The 26,399-nt window shown below is 43.9% G+C and overlaps 1 protein-coding gene across 1 annotated transcript in view; it reads right to left on the bottom strand.

Annotated features, from left to right (window-relative positions):
* DRG1 (developmentally regulated GTP binding protein 1) overlaps positions 1-26,399 on the bottom strand; it is a 183,912-nt gene that overhangs the window by 32,666 nt on the left and 124,847 nt on the right. Inside the window, exons 6-7 of the mRNA XM_069619808.1 lie at positions 24,163-24,293; positions 11,143-11,310 (exon numbers count right to left, since the gene is read on the bottom strand). Of these exons, the coding sequence (XP_069475909.1) occupies positions 11,143-11,310; positions 24,163-24,293 (299 nt within the window). The remainder of the gene's footprint in view (positions 1-11,142; positions 11,311-24,162; positions 24,294-26,399) is intronic.

Below are 26,399 nucleotides of genomic sequence, written 5' to 3'. Positions count from 1 at the left end.
ACTGGAAGCCTCCTCCAGCGACTGCTGCTGCAGGTTCCCATCCAGTGTCCAGTTCTTTCGTCTCAGACCAAGAATCCAGGGACCGGGTCCTGTGCTGCTGCATCCTGAAGGCATCCACTCCGAAGCTCTTCTTTTCTCCTAAGGTACTGAATGAGCTTTGGTAATACTTACCTTAAGTCTGGTCTGAATCCTTTGAGGATGAGTGGGTGATTCATGTGGTTGGGAGTTTGCCCATACCACTTGCCCAGTCTTAATGCTGGAACACATATAGGGAGCCTTCTGTGAAGTCTCTGAACACTTTAACTCTGAAAGTGAATAGGAGTAAGAAGATCTATGGAACTTTGACTTTCCTACAACTGAACCCTATCACAATTTGCCTACAGTTGGGCCCTAGTGCACTAGGGTCCCTCTTCTGCCTCAGAAAACTCAGCAATAGACTAAGGAAGGACTGGATAAGAAAAGGATTCTGCCTTGAAAGTATAAAAAGTGTAAAAGTACTCGTTAGACGTTAGTGTGGTAACTATCTCAGTGAAAGAAGTTAAAGTGTCATTAAGTTTGTGCTTACCTTTGAGTTGCATTCTGCCCCTCTAAAAACTAACTTTGAATGGTGCACCCACCTCCCTTCTAAAAAGTAATCGTGTTGGTAAGGTCATTGCTTAACTGGATGAGTGTAAAAGCTTACTCATAGGGTTTACCTACCCTGAAATACATTGTATATCTCTTAAAGCATCACATTGGGTTTTGCTTTCCCTGGTCAGTTTTATACAGATTTAAAACCGTCCCTTTATGTAGCTGGAGGCTCCTTTTAAAAGTATATAGGTCTTACCTTGATTAGCTGCTGCTAATCTAAACTTGTAACCCTGGGTTGTGCTTTCTTGAATTGCCATGGTGCTATTTTTACTTATTTTGTGACAGTTTCAAAAACACAATTTTTACTAAAATGTAACACTGCAACAATAATTTGATTGCTGGGTTCTGACAAAAGGGTCCACCACAAAAATTCACATGATACACACACCCTGGTTCTAAAGCAGGATTTAAACATTACTTCAAAGTCCAGAAAGTGCTTTGCAATCTATAATTAGATTTCAGTTGTTTCACACGACGTCAAACAGAAGTATCATTCGTTGGAAATAGATTCAATTTCAGTCAGTTAGATAGATGCCTAGTCAAACATTTCTGCAATACATTACAAGGGTTTACGTCCATCCCAAAGTGATTGAAAATCTTGGGAGGAATGTAAATGGGATCTATTCGCAATCCAGTCATTTTGGTATATTTTGTTTTTGACCTAAATAGGAGGGAGATGTTCTAGCGTTAAATCATTAAGCTAAAGAACATGTGAAGAATCATTGATCCATTGGTTAAGAACGAGAGTTATCCTGGTCAGAGATATTCAAATGTTCAAACAAGGTAATCGCTGGGTGATATAAAACATTTCTCAGTAACTGAACTCTTCGCCAAGAAACCCTGGCATCCAAGAAAACCATGCCCAAACTTTGCTGAATAGCAGCCAAACGAGTACCTGGAGGAAGAGAAAAGAGAAAAAAAAAAAAACTCTTCCAAATTATGGATTCTACTTTAGACCAGAGCAGACCGTCCCCTCGTATCTCAGCCCCGTAGAGCAACCTGGGAACCAAGATTTGGTTGTACATTTTAAGCACTGCCTCAGTGAAAATGGCCAATTTTTTTGCCAATCCCACTGATTTCTTGGCTTTAAACACTACGCCGAAATATTTAGATACTGCAATTTGAAGGAAACCAACTGGGCGAGGGGGGGGTTGCAGTTATATTTCACAAAGTCTCTCTTATTCCAAGAATATATAAGAATGGGGCTAGCAGGCATCCCTGGCGAAGGCAGCGTGCTGCTTAGATCCAGTTAGTACAATGTCCCTCTTGATCTCGAACCTTTGCATGCAGTTGTTCCAGAATGCTCACCAGGTGTTCAGGGCACCCCTGAGCCCTTAACGCCTTCGATAGAAGGGCACAATCTACACAGTTAAATGCTTTCGTAATATCCAAGAAGGCCAAGTGCAGACTGCGCTTTGGTAGGCGGCCTTGTTTGGCAAGTAGTTTAATATCACCTTTTTTATAGATCACCACAACAGTTGCCTCCATCCAAGTTGGCGGAAACTGCCAGGATTACCCAAATTGGTACTGGCCGAATTCGGCTAGTTGTACTATACAGTCAATTAGAAACTATCATTTGGTCATTTGGAAACAACCAATGTGAGTAATCACTACTAAACATAGGGAGCGGGGGTTGAGTAATTGCCTTTCGGGGTAGTGGTGGTGTCCCCCGCTTGGAGGTGTGGAGACCCTCCGGCGTCTGATGCGACCTGCGCAGGAGGGATGGATCGGACGCTGCAGGGTCAGAACATGCACGGATGGCGAAAAGGTAAGTAGGGGGTGGATGGGGGCTTTCAATTCGAGCAGTTTCGGCCGCAGCAAAATTGGCTTTGCGGACGAAATGACCACCATCAATTCAGCTGTGAACAATTGTGCCACGGCCAAAACGTACACATTCAAACTGCTGACTAGCCAGAATATTGCAAAATAGTTGAAGCAACACCTTTGCCCAAAGGGGAGGAGCTGCTTTTAGAGTTACATTTGTGAGCCCATCAGGGCCCGGGGCATTAGACTTTTTCACCCTTTTAATAGCACACATAATCCCTTCAAAGTCTATGTCCAAGGCCTCCCATGCAGATTAAGATAATGGCCCTGTGTCTCTAACTAAATAAACAGTCTTTGCGACGTGAATGATGGCATACAAGTTGCGAAAGTAGTCCTCCCATTGAGCCCGAGATATTGGCTGTAATTGAAGACAAGTTTGAAGAAAAGGTCCTCTAATTAACCTCCAGAAATTGGACAGATCACCATCTTAAGGCAGACCACAAATTATGGACACTTATTTCAAAGGGCCGCTGAAGGCATGCCAACACAAACCTTCAGAAATTGGCTAATTCCCTTATTGTGAGCCCTGCAGATCCCAACTTTTTAGCTCTTCTAATTTCCTCTCTTAACTTTCCTTTTTTTGACACATCACTGCCATGGTGCTATTTTAAATCATAAAGTTCTTACTTACATTAGAAACTATTATACACTTAAATGTATACTGGGTTTTAACTAGCTATTAGGGAGCGGATAGTATGTACCAATAGATCAATTAATTACCTTTAAATACATTGGATCTTTCTTGAAAAAGTGTAATGGGGTTTTGCTTTTCCAAATTTGCTTAGTGCATTCAAAAATAGTTATTGAGTGTTCATACTCATCATTGAGTAGCTTGAGGCCCCTCCAAAGAGTATAGGAGTTAATTTACTAGCTCTAAACTTTAATGTTGAAAGGAGTATTGTAACGGGGTTGGTTTATTATATGATTTCATAACAGAGTGTCATTGCGTGAATGACCGGGTCAACTACCCTTGAAATATTGATTGTATTCTTAAAGTATATCTAACCTGGTCTTAATCCCCAAGAATGACAATGTATTACTTACCGTAAAAGCATTTCTGATGGTTGCATCTGCTTAGATTCACATGCTGTGCATAGGTCCGACATCCAGTGGTCACTGCAGAGTATTGCATTTTGTTTTTCGTAGTCGAAAAGGGGACGTCGACAAGGCGTGTCTGAAACACTATCCCTATAGTGACGTGCGTTGTACCCACAATCCCTCACGCGTCGAGGTCCCTCTGTTTGTATTTTCTCTGCCCTGAGGGAGCCTTCTAGACGCGAGTGAGTACAGAAAAGAGAGATATAAAAGGAAGTCTATGTTCCTTCCATCCGAGCGGGGAGGAAGGGTGGGCGTATGTGAATCTAAGCAGATACAACCATCAGAAATGCTTTTACGGTAAGTAATGCATTGTCTTCTGATGTTTGTTAATCTGCTTAGAATCACATGCTGTGCATAGATTAGCGAGCAGTACCCAGAGTTGGCGGTGGGTTATGAGAAGGAACAGTAGAGAAAAGAGGTCTTAATACTGCCTGTCCCACCTGGGAGTCAGATCTAGAGTGTGCATCTAGACAGTAGTGTTTTGTAAAGGTGTGCACAGAACTCCAGGTAGCCGCTTTGCAGATGGACTCAAGGGGAACATTTGCAATGAATGCTATGGATGCCCCCATGCCTCGAGTAGAGTGTGCTCTTGGCTTAAAGGGCAGTTCTCTCTTAGCAAGAGTATAGCAGAGAGTGATGCATTGAACAATCCATCTAGAAATAGTGGACTTTGAAACTGCATCCCCTTCTCTTCCTGCTACCACCGAGACGAAGAACTGATTAGTCTTCCTCAGTGGTCTGGTTCTTTCCATGTAGAACATGACCGCTCTGCGCACATCCAGTGTGTGCAGACTTTTTTCTCCCAAGTTGGAAGGATTTTTAAAAGAACGTTGGTAGTTCTATAGACTGGTTTACGTGGAATTTCGAGATGAATTTCGGTGCAAACCTTGGGTGCGTGCGTAGAACCACCTTATCTCTGAACTGTAACGAAGGGGTCTAGAACAGAAAGAGTCTGTAGTTCACTTACTCTCCTGATGGAGGTGATAGCTATTAGAAAAGCAGTCTTAAGAGTGAGGTCTTTAAGAGATGCTTTGTTCATGGGTTCAAATGGTGAGCCCATGAGTCTGGTAAGTACCACGTTAAGGTCCCATCCGGGAGCTGGGTCAGCTATCGGGGGGTGTATTCTCTTTACTCCCTCCATGAAGGCCTTTATAACAGGGATCTTCCACCACGACACTTTGAGTTGAGAAGTGGTGTATGCAGAAAGTGCCGCTAGGTGGACTTTAATGGAATTGAACACTAGACCTGAATCCAATAAATGGGTCAGGTATAGAACAATATGTGGGGGAGAGCAGTCAATCGGGTTGATGCTCTTTCCTCTGCACCAGATGACAAATCTCTTCCACTTGTTAGAATAGCAGTGGCGAGTGTTAGGTTTTCTGGCTTCCCGGAGGATGTCCATGCATCTCTGCGGGAGCTGTAGATGTCCAAATTCTATGATCTCAGGAGCCAGGCTGCTAAGTTCATGTTCTGGGGGCATGGATGCAGAGTCCTGCCCTTGTCTTGTGACAGCATGTTGTACGGGAAGGGAAGTTTCACTGGGGGGGATAGAGACATCTCCATCAAGTGAGCGAACCATGGCTGTCGGGCCCACATTGGGGCCACCAGTATCATGGTCACTTGTTCCTGGTGCATATTGTGCACAACCTTGTTGAGAAGGGGAGTCGGGGGGGAAAAGCGTAAACAAATTTCCCTGACCATTGAATCAACAGACCGTTCCCCCTTGGATTGGTTCTGGGGGTACCTGGAGGCGTAACTTTGGCATTGTGAGTTCTCCAGGGTTGCGAACAGGTCTATTTGGGGGAATCCCCATTGCGTGAAGACAATGTCTTCGTGCAGTCGCCATTCGTACTCTTCGGGCAGGGGGAAATCTCTGCTGAGTTTGTCTGCCAGCAGATTGAGTTCCCCTGGTACATGTTGTGACAGTAGGAAAATGTTTTGTTTGAGAGCCCACTTCCATATATTTTGGGCCAGTTTGTACAGTCCTGGAGAGTGGGTGCCCCCCCTGCTTGTTGATGTAGTACATGGCTGTGGTGCTGTCTGTAAGGACCATCACTGTTTTTCTTTGTAGGTGTTCCTGGAAGGCTTTTAGCGCCTTAAATCTACTGGAGCTACTAGCTGTGTTCATGTGTTTGGCTGCTACGTTCGGAGTCCACACTCCGTGAGCAGTCTGATGGGATAGGTGAGCCCCCCATCCTGTGAGGGATGCGTCTGTGGTTAGAGTGGCTTCCACCACGGGTGTGGCAAAGGGTTTCCCTCTTACCAGGTTTTCCTTTGTCCGCCACCGTAGCGAGAGAACCAAGGCCGGCGAGACCACCACTAGATCGTCCCATAGTGCGCTCGCCTGACACCACTAGCTGTTGAGCCACTCTTGCATTGGACGCATGCGCAGGCGCGCGTGAGGTACCAAATAAATACACAACGCCATCATTCCTAGCAAGAGCATTGCTTTGCGTACCGTCACCTCTCGACCGGCCACATATTGAGGGATCTGAAACAGCATGTTTTGGACCCTCTCGTTGGAGGGGAAGACAAGGCCGTCCTTTGTTTGAATTAGAGCCCCTAGGAATTGTTTGATCTGGCTGGGGTCTAGGCTGGACTTCTTTTCGTTGATGGAGAAGCCCAGCTGGAACAAAAGGTCTACAGTCTTTTGGGTATTAGAGAAGCATGTTTCGTAAGAATCCCCTGTTATGAGCCAGTCGTCGAGGTAAGGGTAAACTGGGATGGACAACCTGCGCAGGTGGGCCGCTGCCACTGCCAGTACCTTCGTGAATACCCTTGGTGCAGATGCTATGCCGAAGGGTAGCACTCTGAACTGGTAGTGTTTGCCCTCTATCATGAGCCTGAGGTATTTTCTGTGCGCTGGCAACATTAAAATATGAAAGTATGCATCTTTCATGTCTAGTGTTGTCATGTAATCTCCTTGTGATAGCAGGTTGATCACTTCCTGTAAGGTCACCATACGAAACTTCTGGGGTTTGACAAACTTGTTCGCTGGGCGCAGATCTAATACAGGGCGCATGGTTAGATCCTTTTTGGGTACAAGGAAGTACACTGAATAAATACCTTCCGTTACCTGAGATAGAGGCACGACTTCTATGGCTCCTTTTTCCAGCAGTTGGTCTACTTCTTGGAGAAGGATGGCAAGGTGTTCTGGTGTCATGCGTCGTCCCCTCGGGGGTCTGTATGTTGGGGAACCGTTGAATTCGATGCAGTATCCGTGGGCTACGGTGGAAAGTACCCAGCGGTCTGACGTTATTCCCTCCCATGCTGGAAGAAAGGATGTTAGCCGGCCCCCGACCGGTGTTGCATGAGAGGGGACGCAAATCTTCGCGCCACTTGGTGTTGTTGGGGGCTTGGGAGCCTCTGGGGGTGGAACCCCGACCTCTCCCTTTGCCACGGCGCTGGCCTCTTTGGCTGTACTGCCCACTATTGGTCTGGTAATTGGTGGCAGGGTACTGTTGCTGCCGATTCTGTTGTTGGCGTTGGCCACGAAAAAAGCGTTTGTTGCCATAGCCGCGTCTGGTAGTGGGCTTAGAGATCTGGTCAAGAGTTTTGATAGTATCAAACTCTTTTTTAGCCATCTCCAGAGCCTCATCCACCGCTTTCCCGAAGAGGTTTGAGTCTTCAATAGGTTTACTTATTAAAGACGCCTGTGTCTCCGGTTTGAAACCTGAGTTATGCAGCCATACATGGCGTTTTAGGAGTATTCCCTGAACCAGGGAACGTCCCGCTGTCTCTGCAGCATCCAGTGAGTTCTTCACAATGCTCTGGTTGACCTGGGTTCCCTCGCCAATAGTGGATAGCAGGCGTGTCCATAGCGGTTCCGGCGCTTCTTCGGCGTCCTTGCGCAGTTTGGCCCACTGCGCGTCCGCGTAGCTAGCTAGCAAGGAATTGTTGTTCACAATTCTTGCAGAAAAGGCAGCCGAGGATGTGACTCTCTTTCCAAGGGCATATAATCTCTTGCCCTCCTTGTCAGGTGGTGCCTCGCTGGTGGACAGCGGCACCCCTGCCCTCTTCCTTGTATTAGTTACTACAAGGGAGTCAGGAATAGAATGTCCCCTGATGTACAGCTGGTCTGAGGGTGAAGGAGTGAAAAGTTTTTCAATTCTTGGATTAACTCCTCTGATTAGTGCGGGCGTGGATAGCGAAGGGATGATTCTTCTCTTCACTGAAGCGAGGAGGGGAATGGTCTGGCTGACCGGGGGTTTCTCCTTAATTACTCTTTCCACAAAGTCTATTTCAGGAGAGACCTCCCCAGTGTCCAGTTCGAAATGTGCTGCTGCCCTGCGCAACAGGGCATTGAATGTGGGCTGATCGTCTATGGGAGACGTGTTCCTAACAGGTGAATTGTCAGGAGGATTTAGGTTCAGGACATACACATTATGGAAATCTGAGGCTGTGTCCTGCTGGGAGGGGTTGAATAGTCTCGGATATTTAGCCCTGTGGTCCTCCTGAGGCCCTTCTCTTGTTCTCTTGGGAGTGGGAGGGTTCTGGGTCTCCATAAACCTCTCCATCCTCTCCATGCAGAGATGGAGCCTTTCCATGGTCTCATGGGGTACCCCTGAGTGGTCTAGCGGGGGAAAATTAGTGTCTTCCGCCTGAAAACGGCTCGACCTCTCCCATAACGTCGAGGAAAGTTTCCCGTCGCCGTCAGAAAAGCCTTCAGGTGTGCTGGGAGTCCCCCCCGACTGAAGGGGGTAGTCCCTGTCTTCCTTCGGGCCTTTTCGGTGTGTCTTTCAACCTTTGCGTAGCGCTCGACGTGTCTTTCGGCGTACGCTTCTGGGCGTCGACTACAACGATCCTCGCCAAGCTCTCTACGACTAGTTTGTCAGAGGAGGGCTGTGGTTTCGACGTTACGGGTGTCGATCGTTCTACGGCGGCGTGCGCTCTCTGCTGGTGCGCGCCGGCCGATGGTTTGGGGGCGGCGCCCTTATTTGCCGAAAGCCCAGTCGCTGGTCGCGGCTGCGAGAGGGGCTTCGAACCTGAACGGTCCGAGGAGGCAGCCGGTGGAACCAGCGTCTCCTTGGGCGCTGATGCTTTCTTCGTCTTCGACAAAGAAGAGCCGTGGGTTGTGTGCTTATTGGTGGTATCGTGTGAGTCAGTGTCGCCGGGGTGTTCATCCCCATAAGCAGGGCGTGAGCCGAGCCCGTCGGGGCCGGGGACAGACGACGAAGAGCGCGAGCGCTCTTTAGAGAGGTCTACGACTTCGGCAGCAGAGGTCGTGTTATCACATTCCTCGTCACAGTCGGTGGTAGCGGCGGCGGGTGAGGAATCGGCCTTCGACATAGTGTAGGCCGCCCACCTCTTGACCCTACGGTCTTTTAGAGTCTTTGGCTTAAGAAGCCGACAAGCCGTGCAACCCTCCTCCTTGTGATCGAGGGGCAAGCAGCGGTTACACCGTGAATGCTTGTCCTTCCAGGTGAACTTGCCCTTGCAATGCGGGCAAAACCTAAAGGGTGTCCTCTCATTAGCTGATGGCAGTAAATCGTGATAACGACCCCAAGGGAAAGGAAGGGGAAAGGCATTCTCAGAAAGGAAACAAGATGTCCCACGACCCCACTCTCCCTACTGTATTTGGCCTGCGAGGCGAGGCCACGTGTTCGGCAGCACCGAAGGATCTCCTCCGCTCGTCCCCTCCGTCGAAGATCTTGCTCGGCGGAGAAACGGCTTCACAACTGCGTCGAGGGAGGGATCTATGTGTTATATATTAATAAGAAAACAACCAAAGGTCGAGGAGATGAAATCTGCAATGTCTCTCGAGGAGCTCCGCGTAAAGGCGACCAGTAGCTGCGCGGAAAAAAACTATCTGAGGGACCTCGACGCGTGAGGGATTGTGGGTACAACGCACGTCACTATAGGGATAGTGTTTCAGACACGCCTTGTCGACGTCCCCTTTTCGACTACGAAAAACAAAATGCAATACTCCGCAGTGACCACTGAATGTCGGACCTATGCACAGCATGCGATTCTAAGCAGATTAACAAACATCAGAAAGTATATTACTATCCTGAAAGTATAACCTTCAGTTTGACTTAGCTTGACTTGCTTCTCGCTCCTCTAAATAAGTTTAGACCTTGGTTTGTATACCATAGGTATAGAGTTTGTTTTTATGATTGTGTTTATATGATGTTACAGTACTTACTTACCCAAGAATTATCTTGGTCCAAAACCCTTTATATTTACCATACATAGTGTTTGTGTTTCTTTGGACCATATGTATGCTACATTTTCTTTGGATTAAAGTACAGCCCTCTGTCCCTCCTAAAATAAACCTGGCTGTTCTGTCCATGCCAACATTCTCAGGTGGTACACAGCCTTATAAAAGAGTGGTGTTTATATACTGTCTCTGATGTATGATTTTATGAAGCCCTTATTTGGACTTTAGGAAAACTGTCCTAACAGACAGGATTATCTCCGGGAAGGCAACTGGCATATAAAGAGCCTGGATTAGATTCATGTAGAACAGAAAAAAAGGGATTAAACGCAATGGGACAAAAAGGTTAAGTACATGTTTGGATTGTATTTCTGCATTTGCCCAAGTTACAAACTCAACCCTGAAAGTAGGGGAATACTAGATCTGATTATCTGTGGTCTTTCAGGAGAAAAATGCCAAAACCTTAATGGTGAAGAATTCTGCAAAAAATACAGATGAAAAGTATTGAGTAATGTTAAGGTGAGACATAGGCATTTACCAAGTCTGAGAAACATTGCCCAGCTCAACATCATTAATTTCACCTATCATGCTTGGAGCTACATCTTCCCTTCGAGAGTTCACCACTCCTGCTGTCATTTAATAGTGTATCCATTATAAGTATGCACGCATTTACTATTGACTGTCGGAACCCCTTTGCCAGTTCTTGCGCACATCTAGCGGGGTAATATAAATTGTAAAAAAACAATTCAGCATTTTTGGGGGCATTACCAATATGCCTTCACATATATATATATATATATATATATATATATATATATCAGTAAAGGAAGCAACATTGAATAGTATCCCAATGCTTAGCAATTTGAGGAGAAAAAACTAGTTCTCCTAAGAATTTCCCCAGAATCTAAAATGTAGCTTTTCAAAAGCAATCTTACAGATGCTCCCAATAGTGGGCATACAAAATAGGATATGTATATCCTTCTGGGCTTTAACAAGCTTAATCTTAATGGCAAGCCATAATAGACTTACAAGCGGGAGTGGCCCACGGTAAACGAGATTATGTGCCTATATCACATCTAGAAGACTTTGCTCTAACTTCGCCAAGGAAAGAAACCGCTACAGAGACAGGAAGCACATAATACAAAGAATCGAAATATGTCAAGGTTTCTGTGGAAAGTAAGAAAATAAATGAACTTGTGTTACAAGGACGAATCAGTTGTAACCAATATATCTGGCCTAGAATTAAAATATTCAGGTCATGACTGCTTCCTAGTTGAAGAAAAGGTGTTCAAACAGGAGGTGAGTGTTTCAATAAATGTGAGTTTTGTAATAAGAGAATCAATGCAATTATAAACTTGATGGCTGGGCTACATGAATTGCGTTCTAGCAGAAATAATTTAGTCTAACAATGATAGTGCTGATAAAGAACTTACATTCGCACTAGTCGCAGATAGTCCCACATCTTTTCCAGCAAGTCATCGAAGTTCCAGCGGTGGTGAGCAGAGATCGGCACACAGTGCGGAACCTTGTAGATAACATCTAGCTCCTCCAGAGAGATCTGGTCAATCTTATTCAGCACATAAATACAGGGGATGTACACTCTGTAACACAATCCAGAAAACACACCAGGTGGTCATACATTTTAATGGGTTGGAATATTAGCAGGACATGGATACCGATGAAAGGAAGGTAACATGCAATTCAGATGGGAAGGCTGTGGCAAGAAGGAATGGACAGAATGGGGAGGGAAGACCAATAGTACTCTAAAATGAGCAAATTCATACATATCTGTATCATGATCAAAGCCTGCAAGTAAAAAGGAAACCCCTGAATGAGCGGAGGAAGGAGTTTCTTTCTATGTACATCTTCTATATACATCTTTAAGAGCCTTGTGATCACATGCACTACATTAGTTTAGAGGAAGCTAGATGGTGTTTTAATAAGATTGTTAGGACAGTTTTTCTGAAGTACAACTAAGGGCATAGTAAAACCATTCAACTGAGAGGGTACAAGACTCCACTGTTCGTATAAGGCTGTACCACCTTAGTATATGGTAGCGTAGAAGGAGCAGCCAGGCATATCTTAGGAGGGAGAGAGGGCTGTACTAAAGTACATAGAACATGTAGTATACCAAGGATTAATTAATAATACTTACAACCAGAAGTAGGCCAAGTTAAGTCTCGGAGTTAGTACTGGCAATAGAGTCATAAACCCTTGCCCTTTTTAAACAATGCTTATTTAAAAACTGATGTTAAATAAATAACTATTTATAACTAAAACCTTGAGTGCAAGTGTTACTTCGTTACTTGTATTTGCGAATGTCATTGCTACAGTTCTACAGCTGACATTTACCCCTCTTGAGACAAGACTGGCTGCTCAGTCACACTACCAACCTGCGTAGTACAGGCCTATACCAAAAAGTGGGTTACCTAATACCAAGAGGACAAGTGCTTTGTAGTCTCCCACAGGGTTACTACATCAATTCTTACCTAACACGGGTGGCAGGCGGAGGAATTGGCGCAAAGTGGTTACATTGATTTTTTGCTGTACTTGAGCCCAACTAAACCAGCCACAAAGCTAAGCGCCATCAAAAAGTGAAGAAATTGTAAAATGCCAAATATGGATAACTTTAATGAGACAGCCCCGATTGTCCAGAGAATAGATCAACTGAAAGACAGGGGTCCGACTCTGAAAGGAAACAAATTTGAATTGATTTCAAGGTTGTTGAATCACCAAAGTTCGGGTAGTAGGCCTGTAACACCTACTCACCCAAGTAATGTGGAAGATAATGATGCTAGTTTAGAGTCAAGCTCCAATCTGCAAGAGGAGTCTGAGGAGGCAGAATTGTCTCAGGAAGAGAGAACCTCTCTGCCATAGCCTGCCCTTATTCCTCAGCCATTTTCCATTGGGACCCCACAAGGTCCACATTTAATCCCAGAATATGTTTCTCTTGAAAGACAGTTCAAGAAACGAAATGCCCAAGCTGAAGTCAAACATCAAGAGGTGAAACTAAGAGAAAGATGGATGCAACATGAAATTGAAATGAGAAGGCTGTCCCTGGATCAAGCTTCCCTTTCAGGGTCCTCTAGGTCTGCTAGTCCCAAGAGGCATCGCCTGCCAAAGAAGCAGAGAGTATGTATGAACCTAAACTTGATGTGTTGGATTGGCTGAGTACCTTTGAATACACCTATGGTCTTCAAGGAATCAGTGGGAATGATTTAATTCCTTTGCTCATGTCTGGGCTCCCTCTGAATGGCTGTGATGGAGTTGGGTGCCATTGAGAGAAAGGATTATGAATCAGTGAACCTGGCATTAATAGCCAGATTTGGGAAAACTCCTTCCCAGTACCTGAAGAGGTTTAGGACTCTCAAAAAGACTGACGATACACTCCCACCCACCCCCTCCCCCTTGGGCTACCTGAGTATATTGTTTGAAGAACTTAGATGGTTGGGTTAAGGGGTACAAAGAGATTGATCCCAAAAAGCTAACAGGCTCCTGACTTGTGGATAGTGCTGGGAAGGAACCAGGGTCCTCCCACACCCCCAAGCACTTTAGAGTTAGGCAAGACCTCTTTTAGGCGCTATAATGGACTAGGGGTGAGGAGGGGCACTGGGAAGGCTCTCATGCAAATATAATCACATACACAGACATGGGCAGGCACTGCAGAAGGCAGTTCTTGTTTAAATATAAAGCACAAATAACTATTAGCTGGATAGATTTGTAATGTCAGGTCCTAGTAAATTCTTAAATACTATAGAGTCGTCGAGCTCCTTCCCAGAAATAATGTGGCATGGTTACCAGACATTTGGTCGAAATAAATTGGTCGACCAGACAAATGGTCGAACCAATTTGGTCGAAAACCAAATGGTCGAATTTTTTTTTTTTCTTCACTTTTGGGGGGGTCCATTTGGTTTTCGACCAAATTGCATCGACCAAATGTCATTCGACCAGTTTTAGGTCGACCAAATGTCTGGACACCATGTGGCATGTGCTAAAAATGGACTACAGGCGCTTCCGCGGTGTTCGCCACCAAGGCCAGCACTGGCAGAGTGTTAGGCAAGATTGTCTGCAGTACCCTTTGGGTGCACTACAACAACCGTGACCTCCTGGCAATAGGGACCCAACCTTTGGTATAAGTCTGAACTACAAAGGTTGGTAGTGTTGCTGAGCAGCCAGGCTCATCTCAAGAGGGGTCAATGTGAGCAGTAATGTTGTGATGAAGAGTTTCACAGTAGCAGTTATTTAAATAAACAAGTATACTCAAGGTTTCTTGATGAAACAATTATTTATTTCACAGTCAGTCATATAAGCCTTCTTCAGAAGGTAGCAAAACATGTAACAATTAAAATACACTTCAGAACACATTCTTAGTTTCTCTAAATCAGATGATACCCATTGGGAATGGCACACAGACACTTCCTACACCATCAGGTGACTTAACTAGCTAGGACACTGTACATTGATGTATCACTGGTACATTTACAGCAATACTGAGTTTGGTGCAAAGGTTAGATAGGGGAATAAAACAAAGCTTAATAAATAATTCATAAATTGGTAAGTACTTTTGAAACCTTCCAATGTTCAGTAAATACAGAGGCAAAAGTAAAGAAGAGTCACTCAGGGTGTCAGGACCGCCAATGTTAATTGCACAATGTCTAGGGGAGCTGAAGATTTCTTTTTAGGTAGGTAAAAAGTCTTGCAATGTTTTTAGAAATGTTTGTTGAAAATAGAACACTTGAAGGGCCACAGGCTGGGAGGCTTGTGAGATGAAAAGCTATAGCAACTCTGCAAGGTAACCAAGACAGGTATCAACTGAGAACAAGCAAGGCTACACAACAAGAGGTACGTTCTCTTAGACTTTACAGTACCTTTGGTTGGAAGAAATGGTTCCAGCTGGCTTCTGTTCCTTACAGCCCTGCAGATCCTGTTCCTGAGCCTCAGTTGTGGAAACAAGAGGGAGGACGTCTGGGGACTCCTTCTCTGCAATGGGAAGGTCAGCGGCATCAACGGGCAAATTTCGATTCAGCTGTCCGTGAGGGTTTCAGCTCCTCTTGTCTGACAGCAAATAGCAACACCACGGTTCCCGGAAACCACTCTGGACTTTCCTCGCATCTGGGGTCCAGCAGTCTTGAGGTGGCTCAGGCTTAGTCAGTCCTGCTTCAGGGAAGTCCGGAGGATTTTCCTGGTGCTCAAGTCCGACTTAAAAGCAATGCACAGCCTTTAAATCTGTGCATTGAAGTGGCCATGCAAGTGGCTGTTGGGCTGCCCCGAAACTCTGCTCCACAGTGAACTGCTTTGACCTGACAAACTGCTGCTTTGCTGCTCGCGCCGTCTGCAACAGGAAGTTTCTTGCCGGCGAAACTCCAGCAGCATTGGACTTAATTCAACCAATCTGGTGATTGGTCCTGCCTCCCTCCCGCCTCCTCCAGCCCCCAGCCTTGCCTCACTTCCTACAAAACATCAGAAGCACGCGCATCGAAGTGGCCAAGCAAGTGGCTGTTGGGCTGTTAGGATGAGAGAGTGAGGTGGGTTTTGCTTAATGAAAGATTGTGATTTTGTATTAACACCGTTCTAAAATTCGTAGCCTTCTTTGTGGTTTAAAGGCTGCTTTTGGTGGATTGTAGTGAACTGATCATAAATGGTATCTAGCCTTTGTAGTGGTCGTGCCTTCACCTCACCTGTTCTAAAAAAAAAGCAAATACAATCAAAACACAACTAAGGAAACGAATGGCGCTTTCTACGCGTGTTGGTAATGACACTGTGCCTACTCCCAGTAAGGTATCTGGTTTGACTGCAATGTGGGGTCCCACTACTGATCAGGATTTGGTATGCCAAGCGATAGCATTTTCCAATGCACGTGCGCAAGCGGCTGCAGCGGACAGTAATGCCTCTCCGCCTAGAACTTCCACTTCAAGCAATGTTAATCTTGCCCTAAAGCCTGCGCATAAGAGCTTCCTTAGCATGCGCATGGACAATCCACTTTCTGCAGATAACCGTCCAAATGAGGAATTAGCCTCTTCTCCTGACAATTCTATTCTCGCTCCAGTTGTACTTGCTGCACTTGAAAAACGGGTACGGCTCTCGGTAGGTCCCTCTACTCCTGTCACACTTCCAAGTTGCAAGAGAGCCGATGTGCATATTCATTGCAAGGAAGCCGTTGACTGAGGATTTCAATATCCCCCCGGCATTAGAGGTTCGCAAAATGAACTTTCAGAATCTTCCCTACTCTAGTCCTTGTCCTTCTCCAACTTCAAACCCAATTGCGGCTTTGGATCCTGCACTAGGTCTTGTATTTTCACCTACCAAAAAAACACCTGAATCATCCTTTGGGTTTTGATCTATTGGAGCCATCTGAGGACATGCAATCCCTGGAAGCCTCTTATCCTGTACTAACAAGGACATTGAATTTATTAGATAGAGGACATGACTATACGCATTATGAGATCAGAGATTGCAAGTCCTCCTTGACTCGGATTCTTCTAAAAAGCAATACATTGGAGGGATTTATATTTGCAGATAGTCTCAGACGTGAACCTGGTGATCAACCGCCTTTGAAAGCGACTGCACCTTGTTATGCCTCTGACTACGCAAACAGATGTCATATCAGCTGCTGTCCATGAAATACCGAATCAGGAGGCAACTCGTGTCATCTACACATTTCCGCAATCATTTGCCCAGACTGTAGCTGCTCCACTGGCTGAAACATCTTGTCATATTCTTACTCACGCACAACTATGCCAGGAGGTCGCTCTACATGCTGAGAAACTAGAACAGGTTCCATTTTTCTTACAACCTGAACCTGACGAACAGAAGGTGGGATCTCTCTCATGCAACATCGAAGATTGCCAAAGTTTCCATCCTGATAGACGCAAATGTTCAAACCGATTCTATTACTGCCAGCACTGCTACCGCACCTACTGAAGTCCCCTCGACAGGTGCAGGGCATAATTTTACCTTGAGTAAGGAAAAAAAGACTTCTTTCAAGCCTTAAAAAGAAAAGCTGACAGGAAGATTGCAGGACAAGAGTCTTGCCCAGGCACTGCTGAACAAAATAAATCAATAAAAATAATCAAAAAAAAGCTCAAAGTCTAATGAGCACACAACTTCTATGAATATTGACGGTCAGTCAGATACCAATGAACAAAAAGGTATTCATTTGGAGGAACTGTCCGTAGAATCCAAAAATGCCCTGCAACATCTTAGCCCAGATGAACAGACTGCTCTTAAAGGTGGCTTTGGCCCTTATGTAACTATTCCCCCCCAAAAAAACCTCTAGGGCGGTCGAAAATGTGGGCGGTTATGGCCATGTTCCTTCCCCAACAACTCATCTGAATACAGAAGGCAAATCACAGCCCTCTTCTCAAACTCATTTATCCAACTTTCAAACCCTTGAGAATAAAACGGTCCAAGCAGGGAAGGCGGTGGTTATGACATCCACCACCAGTAATTCAAATCTTGCCAACGATGCACCTCGATTGGTTTCGGTACCTATTGATGTGCTGTCCCACTTGCAAAATATTGAAAATTGCCCTGAGTCTGCTAGCAACTTCCCCAATTCGCAGGATTCTAAACTGGAGAACTCCAAAAAAGGTCAACGGTCCCAATCTCCAAAGCAACAAAGGAGGGGGGGCAGATGATGGTATGGCCGTAACGAGCAAGTACTCTACGACTATCATAGGTTGGGAAATGATATCAGATAAAAATGGAATTAAATGCCTTAAATCGTTCTGCCTTGTTGCAAGCATTTAGCAGAATTCCAGCATTACGCACACTGAATATGGCTGACATTGAGTGGGTCACTGCCACCAATTCAGAATCATTGTATGGTGTGCAAAGTGCAATCAGCCATCATCACTAACTTGCTGATGCAATACATGGAAGAATTACGATTTAATGGCCTGATGCCATATCTTTTTGACTATCGATGATGCGATCTGTTTTAATGAAACTCCAATTCCGGTCATCACTCCAAATTCTCCAAAGACAAATTTAAGTGACTCAAAGGGTAGCATTAACATGGTTGTGATCGGTCAGCTTTCAGGACTATCAAATATTAGCAAGGACTGGTCTTGGCTATCTGTTTTAGCCACTACCTTAAACCCAGCGATGGACAACATTCCCCAGTAACCAGCCTTTGGCATTATCAATTTTGTCTTGGAATTTGTGTGGTTTTGGAAACTTGTTTACATGGATCAATCATGTGTACTTAGACATTAGATGTGATATTATGTTATGCCAGGAAACTATGTGTGAGCAGGACCTTTTGTTGCCTGGATATACGGTCTACCAAATTAAAGCTAAACGAGGCCTTTCTGGGAGACCATATGGCGGTATAGCCATCTGTGTAAATACCAATTTAAAAATAAATATTCTGGCAGAATATAAATCCTTGGCAACACTGGCCTTGTTGGTTACACTAAATGATAAACAGTATGATCCCTTGCTCATTATCTCTCTCCATCACAATCCGGCACTACTTAAAAAAACGCCCGTCTTCCAAGAGCTTGATAATCTTTTTGATGAAGTTATAGCATTATATCCAACTTGTGGAATACTGTTGGGAGGAGATTTTAATACCTTGCTTAAAATGGAATATGCACAACGTTATTACTGATGGTCAATATCAAGCGAGCTATAGAGGTCAACTATGGCAAGACTATTTAGCACCTTGGGAACTTGATTTTCTTCCTTTCGGTGCTAGGGATGGTTGCCATACATGGAGGAGGGGTATGGCCTCTTCCTGTATTGACTATTTTGCTATTTCAGCAAATTTACAGCAAATATCTAGTAAAATTGTTATTTACGATCCTGGTTGTAGTGATCATATCATAATCCAGTTGAATCTAGAGGTCGATGTGGCCATGCTTGGTAATTATCAGCAACAGTCTTTCCTGGAAGGAGATCATCCTGGTCTGTCAATTCGCTGGTCTACAAAACTTTGTGATAAATTAATGACATGATTACCACACAACTCTGGAATCACTACAGATGCCCTCACTATCATGGTTCTGCGCAAGCAGGTTATCTAACATTATAACTAATGTAACAAGCATTTTGCGAGAGGCATAATGTTATTTTGCCTTCATCACAAGACTCCTATACTAACAATTTCTGTAGCTTAAAAAAAAAAAACCCAAGAACACGGCTCTGCGCGAACTTGCTTCTCTTCCATGGGAGGAATTTGAGGGGGAAAAAAGCATTCTTAATACATATCGCAATAAATGCAGAAACCACAAGTAGTTCATGTATAACTTAATTAATCAAAAAATGTTTGGCACACTTTGTCACAAAGACAGACGATCTCCATGGGCTATGCTCAGGGCGGGTTCAACGGCACTACCAACGGACCAGGCATCAATGATATCTGTGGACTCCTGGAAAGCATTTTTAGAAAATAATAATTCTCCCTCCCTGTAGGTTTTGCTGATCGAGGTTTAAAGAATACTGGTTCGGTAATCTGTTCCTTCTCGTTATGGTCTGTACTTGACAATGAAAATACGATACACGCACTGAACTACTCCAGAGCAGCTGGCCCAGATGGCATTCCTTCCTGTGTCCTTAAACGAAATCCAGCAATGTGGGCTCAGATTCTTAAAAAACAATTAGATAACATCTTAATGACTGGATTTATTCCTCTTTCCTGGTTATCTTCCATTATTGTTCCTATACATAAAAAGGGCTTAAGATCTGACCCTTCCAACTTCCGACCTATTGCCCTAATTGATACTGCCGCTAAAGTTTTTGCCATTCTACTGCTTCGCGAGCTACAAACTGATCGGACAGCTCAAAATCCTGTCACGGTTCCAAACTGGGTTTCGGGCTAGGATGGGGACTGCACTTAATGCAACAATAATGGCCCATCTTCTAGCAAAAGCAAAAGTACAGAATTCTGGTCCCTTGTATATGGCATCAATAGATCTTACATCCGCTTTTGACTGCGTGATACGTGCACCGCTTTGGGAAAAAATGGCATCCATGAACATACCTCCTTATATCATACATTTAATTTCTAAACTCCATGCAATGCCATTACTATCGATATTGGTGTGAAGCAGGGATGTAACTTAGCAGCCACCCTCTTCAATCTATATTTATGTGGTATAAACAACATCTGGGTTAAGCAGATCTCTTATCCGGCGAGGCTTGGTCATTTACATATCCACTGGCTAGCTTTCGCCGATGATATCGTGATCTTTGACCGCACCCCTAGGGGTCTTCAAGCCAAATTGTCACTATTCGCCTCTTACTGTAGCAACCATAATCTTCATTGCAATGTAGAAAAATCAAACATTGTGGTATTCAGGAATCTCAAGAGGAAATATTCTCCATATAAATGGACTATTGATGATTTTCCAATTGCTATAGTTCCTTCGATTCCATATCTTGGCTATACAATCTCAGACTCAAATTCTTTGGCAATGTAGAAAGACATTGAACAAAAAAGCGGCTCCCCTTGCAACCGAAATGCAAATGGTTTATGTGAAGCACTGCAATGCGAATGGTTTATGTGAAGCACTGCAAATTTTCCCTAATTCCATTAATTCAATTTTATATTCTTAAAGTTGAATCAGTAATTCTGTTTGCCCTAGAGATGTGCCTTGTAGACATTGATAGTTTCCTTGATCAACTTCGAGGACGGTTATGGAAGGGGGCTCTGCGCTTAGCTAAGTCAATCCCCAACATAGTATTGAGGCAGGAACTTGGATTTACAGCTTTGTCTGCGCACTATAACGGGCGGCTATTGTCAAACTTAGCCAAAATGTTATATCCTCCAACTAACTGCTTATATGAGGATCTGGGCCAGATGCTGATTGCCTCCTCCCTTCCGTCTATTATAAAATATTATGACCGCATGGTTTCCTTACTTGCTGAAATTGCACTTAAACCATCAGATTTGGAATTCAGACTAATACATGTTAAACTTCGTATATTTGATCACGATTGGTGTAAGACCTTAAATGGAATGTCTGAATTCAACTTGTAAAAAGAGGCAGCAAAATTTAGCACTACAAGATTACCGAATAAACCTTATATAATTCAATTTCCCTGTAATAAACCTAGAGAAATGTATCTCTGATTCAAATTAAAATCAACTGCTGACCCTTGAAAGAATTGGATGCTAGCATTCATTTCTAAAACTTGCTAGTCAATTGGGCTGTAGGTTCTGTATGACGGGGCGCAGATTGAATCAACCAAACACCTAGTCATTTTCTGTCCCTATTTTGAGGAAGCCCGCCTACAAATATTTGATACAGAAGGAGTAGGCATGAATGTATTCAAAAGAGAGTGACTTTGGTTAGCTTGCATGTGAGGCAACAGTATAGGACTTATCCTGTCGCTTTGTAGATTTTTTAACAATCATTAATCTGAAACTTGAAACCATGTATGCAAGCTTGGAACGCCTGAAATAATATTTTATGTTAATTGTCAGTACACAAACTGTCTGTATATCATTGAGTGGAAGTTTTCCCTTTGTTTCGATATTTGTATGTTTTTATATTTGCAATTGTACATCTACTAACGTGTGTCAAATGTGTTATGCAGAGTAGAGAATTTGCCAAAGACGTTTTCCTAAACAGGGTCTAACTGGAATGGTATACCCATTGATAAATATTGTTTTTTAAAAAGATGATCATATGCAGTAATGAACTGCTCTAATGTTATCTATTATTTAAGAGCTTTTTTGTTACGATATTAACTGACTCGTTTCCTCAAATCAATTGTAATGAAAAGTTGAAATCATATGTAAAACATAATTGCAAAGAATTACGAAATATACAAAAATAAAATGTTGTAAAAGTTTGTTGACCAAACTAATAAAACAGTTTGAATAAAAAAAATAAAAAAATGCACACAGTCTGGTGTTCCTCTCCCTGGCACTTTGGTTCCAGCAGCAGCAGAATTACAGCCAGCTCTGAGAGGATGTCCAGATGGGCTTACTTTGGAGTTGATTGGTCCCACCAACTCAAGGTGAGAAGTCGTCCTTGCAGGGCTTCTCTAGTCGAGGCATATTCAGAGCTTCAGCACAGCAGCAGGGCTTCACCGGCAAACCAACGGTCCAGGAGTTGCAGCAGGCGTCTCTTCCAAGTTCTTCTTCGGATTCCTTTGTCCAGTGGTCGCCTCTGCCTTCCAAGCCAACAAGCCTTACCTTTTACGCAGGTTTCTCCCATTCATTCCAGCCTAGCTGTCAATCACAAAGCAGGGTGGCTGCCCTTGCCGGACAGCCAGCCGGCCAGTCACCTTTGAGTGCATTCCTGTAACCAAGGGGATTAAGCACAGGGAGTTTTGGCACCTCCCTCACTTCCTGCCCCTGCCAGACATACTGGAGCAAGAGGCGGGCTTCACTTGTGAATCAAGCCAAAGACAAAACGGACAAAGATCAAACCTGGTTTGGTGCGCAGAGTAAATTTCAAGAAGGACCTTTCCAACAAGAAATGGTGAAAAAAGACGACCAGGGCCATTTTGATAAAATCGGCACCCATGGGTGCTTTACTGCAGCTGCAATTGCAGCCTGCGGAAAAAACACACAATGGTAGTGAAAAGTAAACCACTGCCGCCAGCCATTCATTGTAGAAAGGGTAACAAAAATGTTACATAAGAAACTAGACCACGGGGATACTAAGTAACCCCTTTACCACCCTATTGTAAGATAGTGTGTGCTGGGTCTAGAAAGTTACAAAATGTAAGTAAAGTCAATTTCACTTCACTGCTCTAGTTTCACCAAGAGAAGGTATTTAAACCTTTGGGAAATCTAAGACTTCCCCGTGTCAGTGCAGTGTGCCACAATGTAAAAAAGAGGATGCATATGGAGTTTGTCAGATTCCACAACCAAAAGAACCACAGAGTACAAAAATCACATTAAAACACGAGAGTGGGAAAAAGGGTCTCACTCTCTCCAGGTTAAAAAAAGCAAGTCCTCAAAATCCAGCAAAGTTGCTTGGGGTCTCCAAGGTAGAGGGAATTCGCACATTTCTGAGAACTCTCCCCACCACCTCTTATCATGTAGCCTTACTTAGTCTCAGTTGAGACTGTTCTTGGTTGCTTTTGCAGTGTTTCTTGCAGCTTTGCCCCCAACAAGCCTCCCAGCGTGTGGCCCTATAGTGATTCTATTTTTTTTCTACAACGACTTCTAAAACATTGTGCAAGACTTTTACTTATCTGCAAGAAGTGCTTCAGCAAACCTAGACTTTTGTTCAATTAACATTGGCTTGCTCCCTGAAAGACTTACCTCTGACTTGTGCTTTTCCTTTCCTCCAGGAAAGGGTTAATTTACTTTGCATTGGGGTTTAAAAATGACTTACCTGCTTCAGAATATTTGTGTAACCTTTGGTGTCAAAGAAAAGGGTTTTGGAATAAAAAAAACTCAGTACTGCTCCAAATGTACCAGTGATAGATTAACGGCCAGTGTCCTACTTATTTAAGTCACCTCAGGGTGTAGGAACCTCCTGTGTGCCATCCCAAATGGGTACTTGCGGATTTAGAGAAACTAAGTGTGTATTTTGAAGTAGATTTGTGTGTTGCTTATATATTTCTCCCTTCTGTAGAAGGCTTATTGAACTGTTAAATAAATTCAATATTGTTTAAGCAAGACACCTTTAGTATAAGAGTGTGCTTGAATACTTGTCACTGTGAATCTGTGTAAAAACCCTACTGCTCACATTGACCCCTCTTAAGATAAGCCTGGCTGCTCAGCCACACTACCAACATGTGTAGTACAGACATATACCAAAGGTTGGGTTCATATTGCCAGGAGGTCAAGCTTGCTGTAGTCACCCAAAGGGTACTGTGTACACAATCTTGCCTAACACTGGGAAAGGTTTTTGTCTAGAATTCATTGGAAGATTTAAGTGCTTGCATGCTCTGCAAACCTATGTAACCTTTTTCCTTCCCTTAACCTTTCCTTTCTGCAAACCTCAGAATCTACAAAGTGTACTAGTGATATATAAATGCCATTACTGTCCTAGTTAGTGAAGTCACGTCAAGGTGTAGGACGTGTGTAAGAAATATCTCCAAAGAGTATCTACTAGCTGTGTGTTGATTCTGGGAAAGTATATTTGATTGTTACCTATATTGCCCTTTTTAATGAACGGGTGTTAAATAAATCACTATTTCTAACTAAAACCTTGAGTGTTACTTGTATTTGCGAATTTCATTGCTACAGCTCACATTTACCCCTCTTGAGATGAGACTGGCTGCTCAATCACACTACCAACTTGTGTAGTTCAGGCCTATACCAAAAGGTGCGTTACCTAATACCAAGAGGACAAGTGTTGTGTAGTCTCCCAGAGGGTTACTACATCAATTCTTGCCTAACACTATTTGTAAAATACTTATTTTAAAACAAAACAGAAGCGTGCACCTGACTGTACAGGCTTATTTTCAAAGGGGGCGTGGGGGTGGGGGGGAAGGGGAGTAGCTTTTCAAGAGCGTTTACTAATAAGGGAGTTTCTTACCGATTTCCTTCCACCACATCAATGAGGTCATCAGCAGTGACATCGCCTCGGAGCGTGACATCAGCATTGTGAATTTTATACTCTGCTAAAATGCTCTTCACTGTTTCGTTGTCCAACTCGGACTGAGTACACTGGGTGGAAGGTGAAAAACAGGTATTAATCAGTTTTATAGCTGGAGGAGGCCCACAACTCATGCCCATGTGCTCCCAGCTGCCTTGGTCCATACTACATGACCTTAAAACATAATCGCTGCTAACCAAGCACTCCCAATTTGCAAACAAGAACGTTGCTGCAGGGAGCTACATAATCTGGAGAAATGGACCGAGAGATGGCTGTACTGGCTGGAAAGGATAGGTTATCTTGGCACAGCAGCAACATCATAAGAGTGTGTGGTGAACATCCTAAACTACTCATTCCAGAGACATTTCACAATTGAGAGGTTAGCCCTTCCCTTTATTAACTTGCAGTTAGGGACAAAATCCAAGGAACACATTAGGCATTTCAGATATTGGTTACACACGTTGCATGTCCACTAGAATAGGGAACTTGACCTTCCCACCATACAATCATTGTGTACATCAGGAGGAAATGTTCCATCTATCCTGTGGAGGACACTACCTTTCAGAAGTAGTTCACTGGATTCTTGTACTGGGTTTTAAAATGTACATCAATATCAGAGTTGTGTTTTGAAGCTGCAGCCAACATCGCAAGTAGCCCATCCTAAAGGTGTAACTATTCCTGTCAAACCCCCTGCATTGGGCTGGTCGTGGTGATTACTAAAATAGAGTCATATCTTTTGGCTGCAGAGACCTGTAAAGAATATTCTGCTCCCTGCCACTTTACAGCCCAGGCCAATGGGTGCCTATCTTGCCTCCCATTCAGAGTGATGTGTGTACCGGCTCTGGAAAACCAGTGCCATCCCACAGCAGCCTGTTAAAATGCAGCCTTGTGTGAGCACCTTAAAGAAAGGCAATCGTGCAACCCTTTTTTTTGCAAGGGCTTAGAACACAGAGAAACCAGCCTTGAGACATATGGTTTCTTTCTAGCACCTCATGGGAGAGCTTCTTTCCTTTTATTTGCTGCCTAAATCATGGCCTTAAAACCAAGCAAACGTGACGCCGCTCAGCTAGGTAAGAATAGGATTGGGTGGCTCTATGGGTTAACACTGTGCTCACTTTAAAAAGGTTTCAATTTTAATGTCCAAAATTAATCACTGCATGTTTCACCATGGCTTGATCGTTAAGTGTCAATTTCATCACTTTTTTTAGAGGTTTCACTAACACCCGTTTATGTACAAGTTACATTGAAAAACCCTGCACCCTTTGCTTCCCCCGTCCGCTTTTTGCCACCCACGGAGTTGTGAAGGGCAGCACCTCCATGCCCACCTCTTCCTCCATCCCCTCCCAGGTCGTAAACATGCACCACCCTCTTTGCATGCCTTTCACTTTCACCCACCCAGTTCCATCCACATCCCCACACCCTAGATACTTAACTCTGACTTCCCTCATGCACCCCCCCCCACCTTTGTGTGTCATGGCCCAGAAACACTGATGCAAGGATAGCATAAAGACTGTTGTATATGAGCTCAATCAAACATCACAAAACATGTCAATGCACAATTCACACAATACCCATCTATGCAAAAGTGCAAATATTTTTTATTTGATAAAAATCCCAAAAGGTTCAAAAATGTTTGCACAAAAAACTGAAAACCGAGACACTTGTACACATAGCTGACACACAATCATACCAAAACTGTACACGCAAAGATCAAAATAGCGCACAGACTCCTAGCAGCATGTCACCTGTATCATTTCATAATACCATATTTAAATGCATCTTTATATACTGCCATGCTCAGATAGCGTTTTCTTCAGATATTGTAGACTAGCACCAACGATACACCCACGCTTTAGGGCTAGAAAATGGGAATCCTTGACACCATCGTGCATACACTATCCCAAACCGCGATTCTTTTACTCTTCCTTCAGAGTGTGGCTGAAATAGTTCCGAAGACACCATCTCTCTCACATCAGAGGATTTCATTCTGCACTGTTCAAACCATGATCTTTTCGCTTGAACCACAGATGTTCCCTACACTACTCTAACCATAAAGGTCATGTTAATGCGATTAATAGCACACTGCTGCAATTTTCATGTGCTCCAGGCACACTTTACGATTCTGTCTTCATTGCGGTTACACACACACTGGCCTCCTTCCTAGCACTTCAGTGTAG

Source organism: Ambystoma mexicanum, chromosome 10 (assembly GCF_040938575.1).
Source record: "Ambystoma mexicanum isolate Mex_15411 chromosome 10, UKY_AmexF1_1, whole genome shotgun sequence".
Lineage (NCBI taxonomy): Eukaryota > Metazoa > Chordata > Amphibia > Caudata > Ambystomatidae > Ambystoma > Ambystoma mexicanum.
Note: the sequence above shows the minus strand (reverse complement) of the source record. Positions and strands in the feature narration are given on the sequence as shown.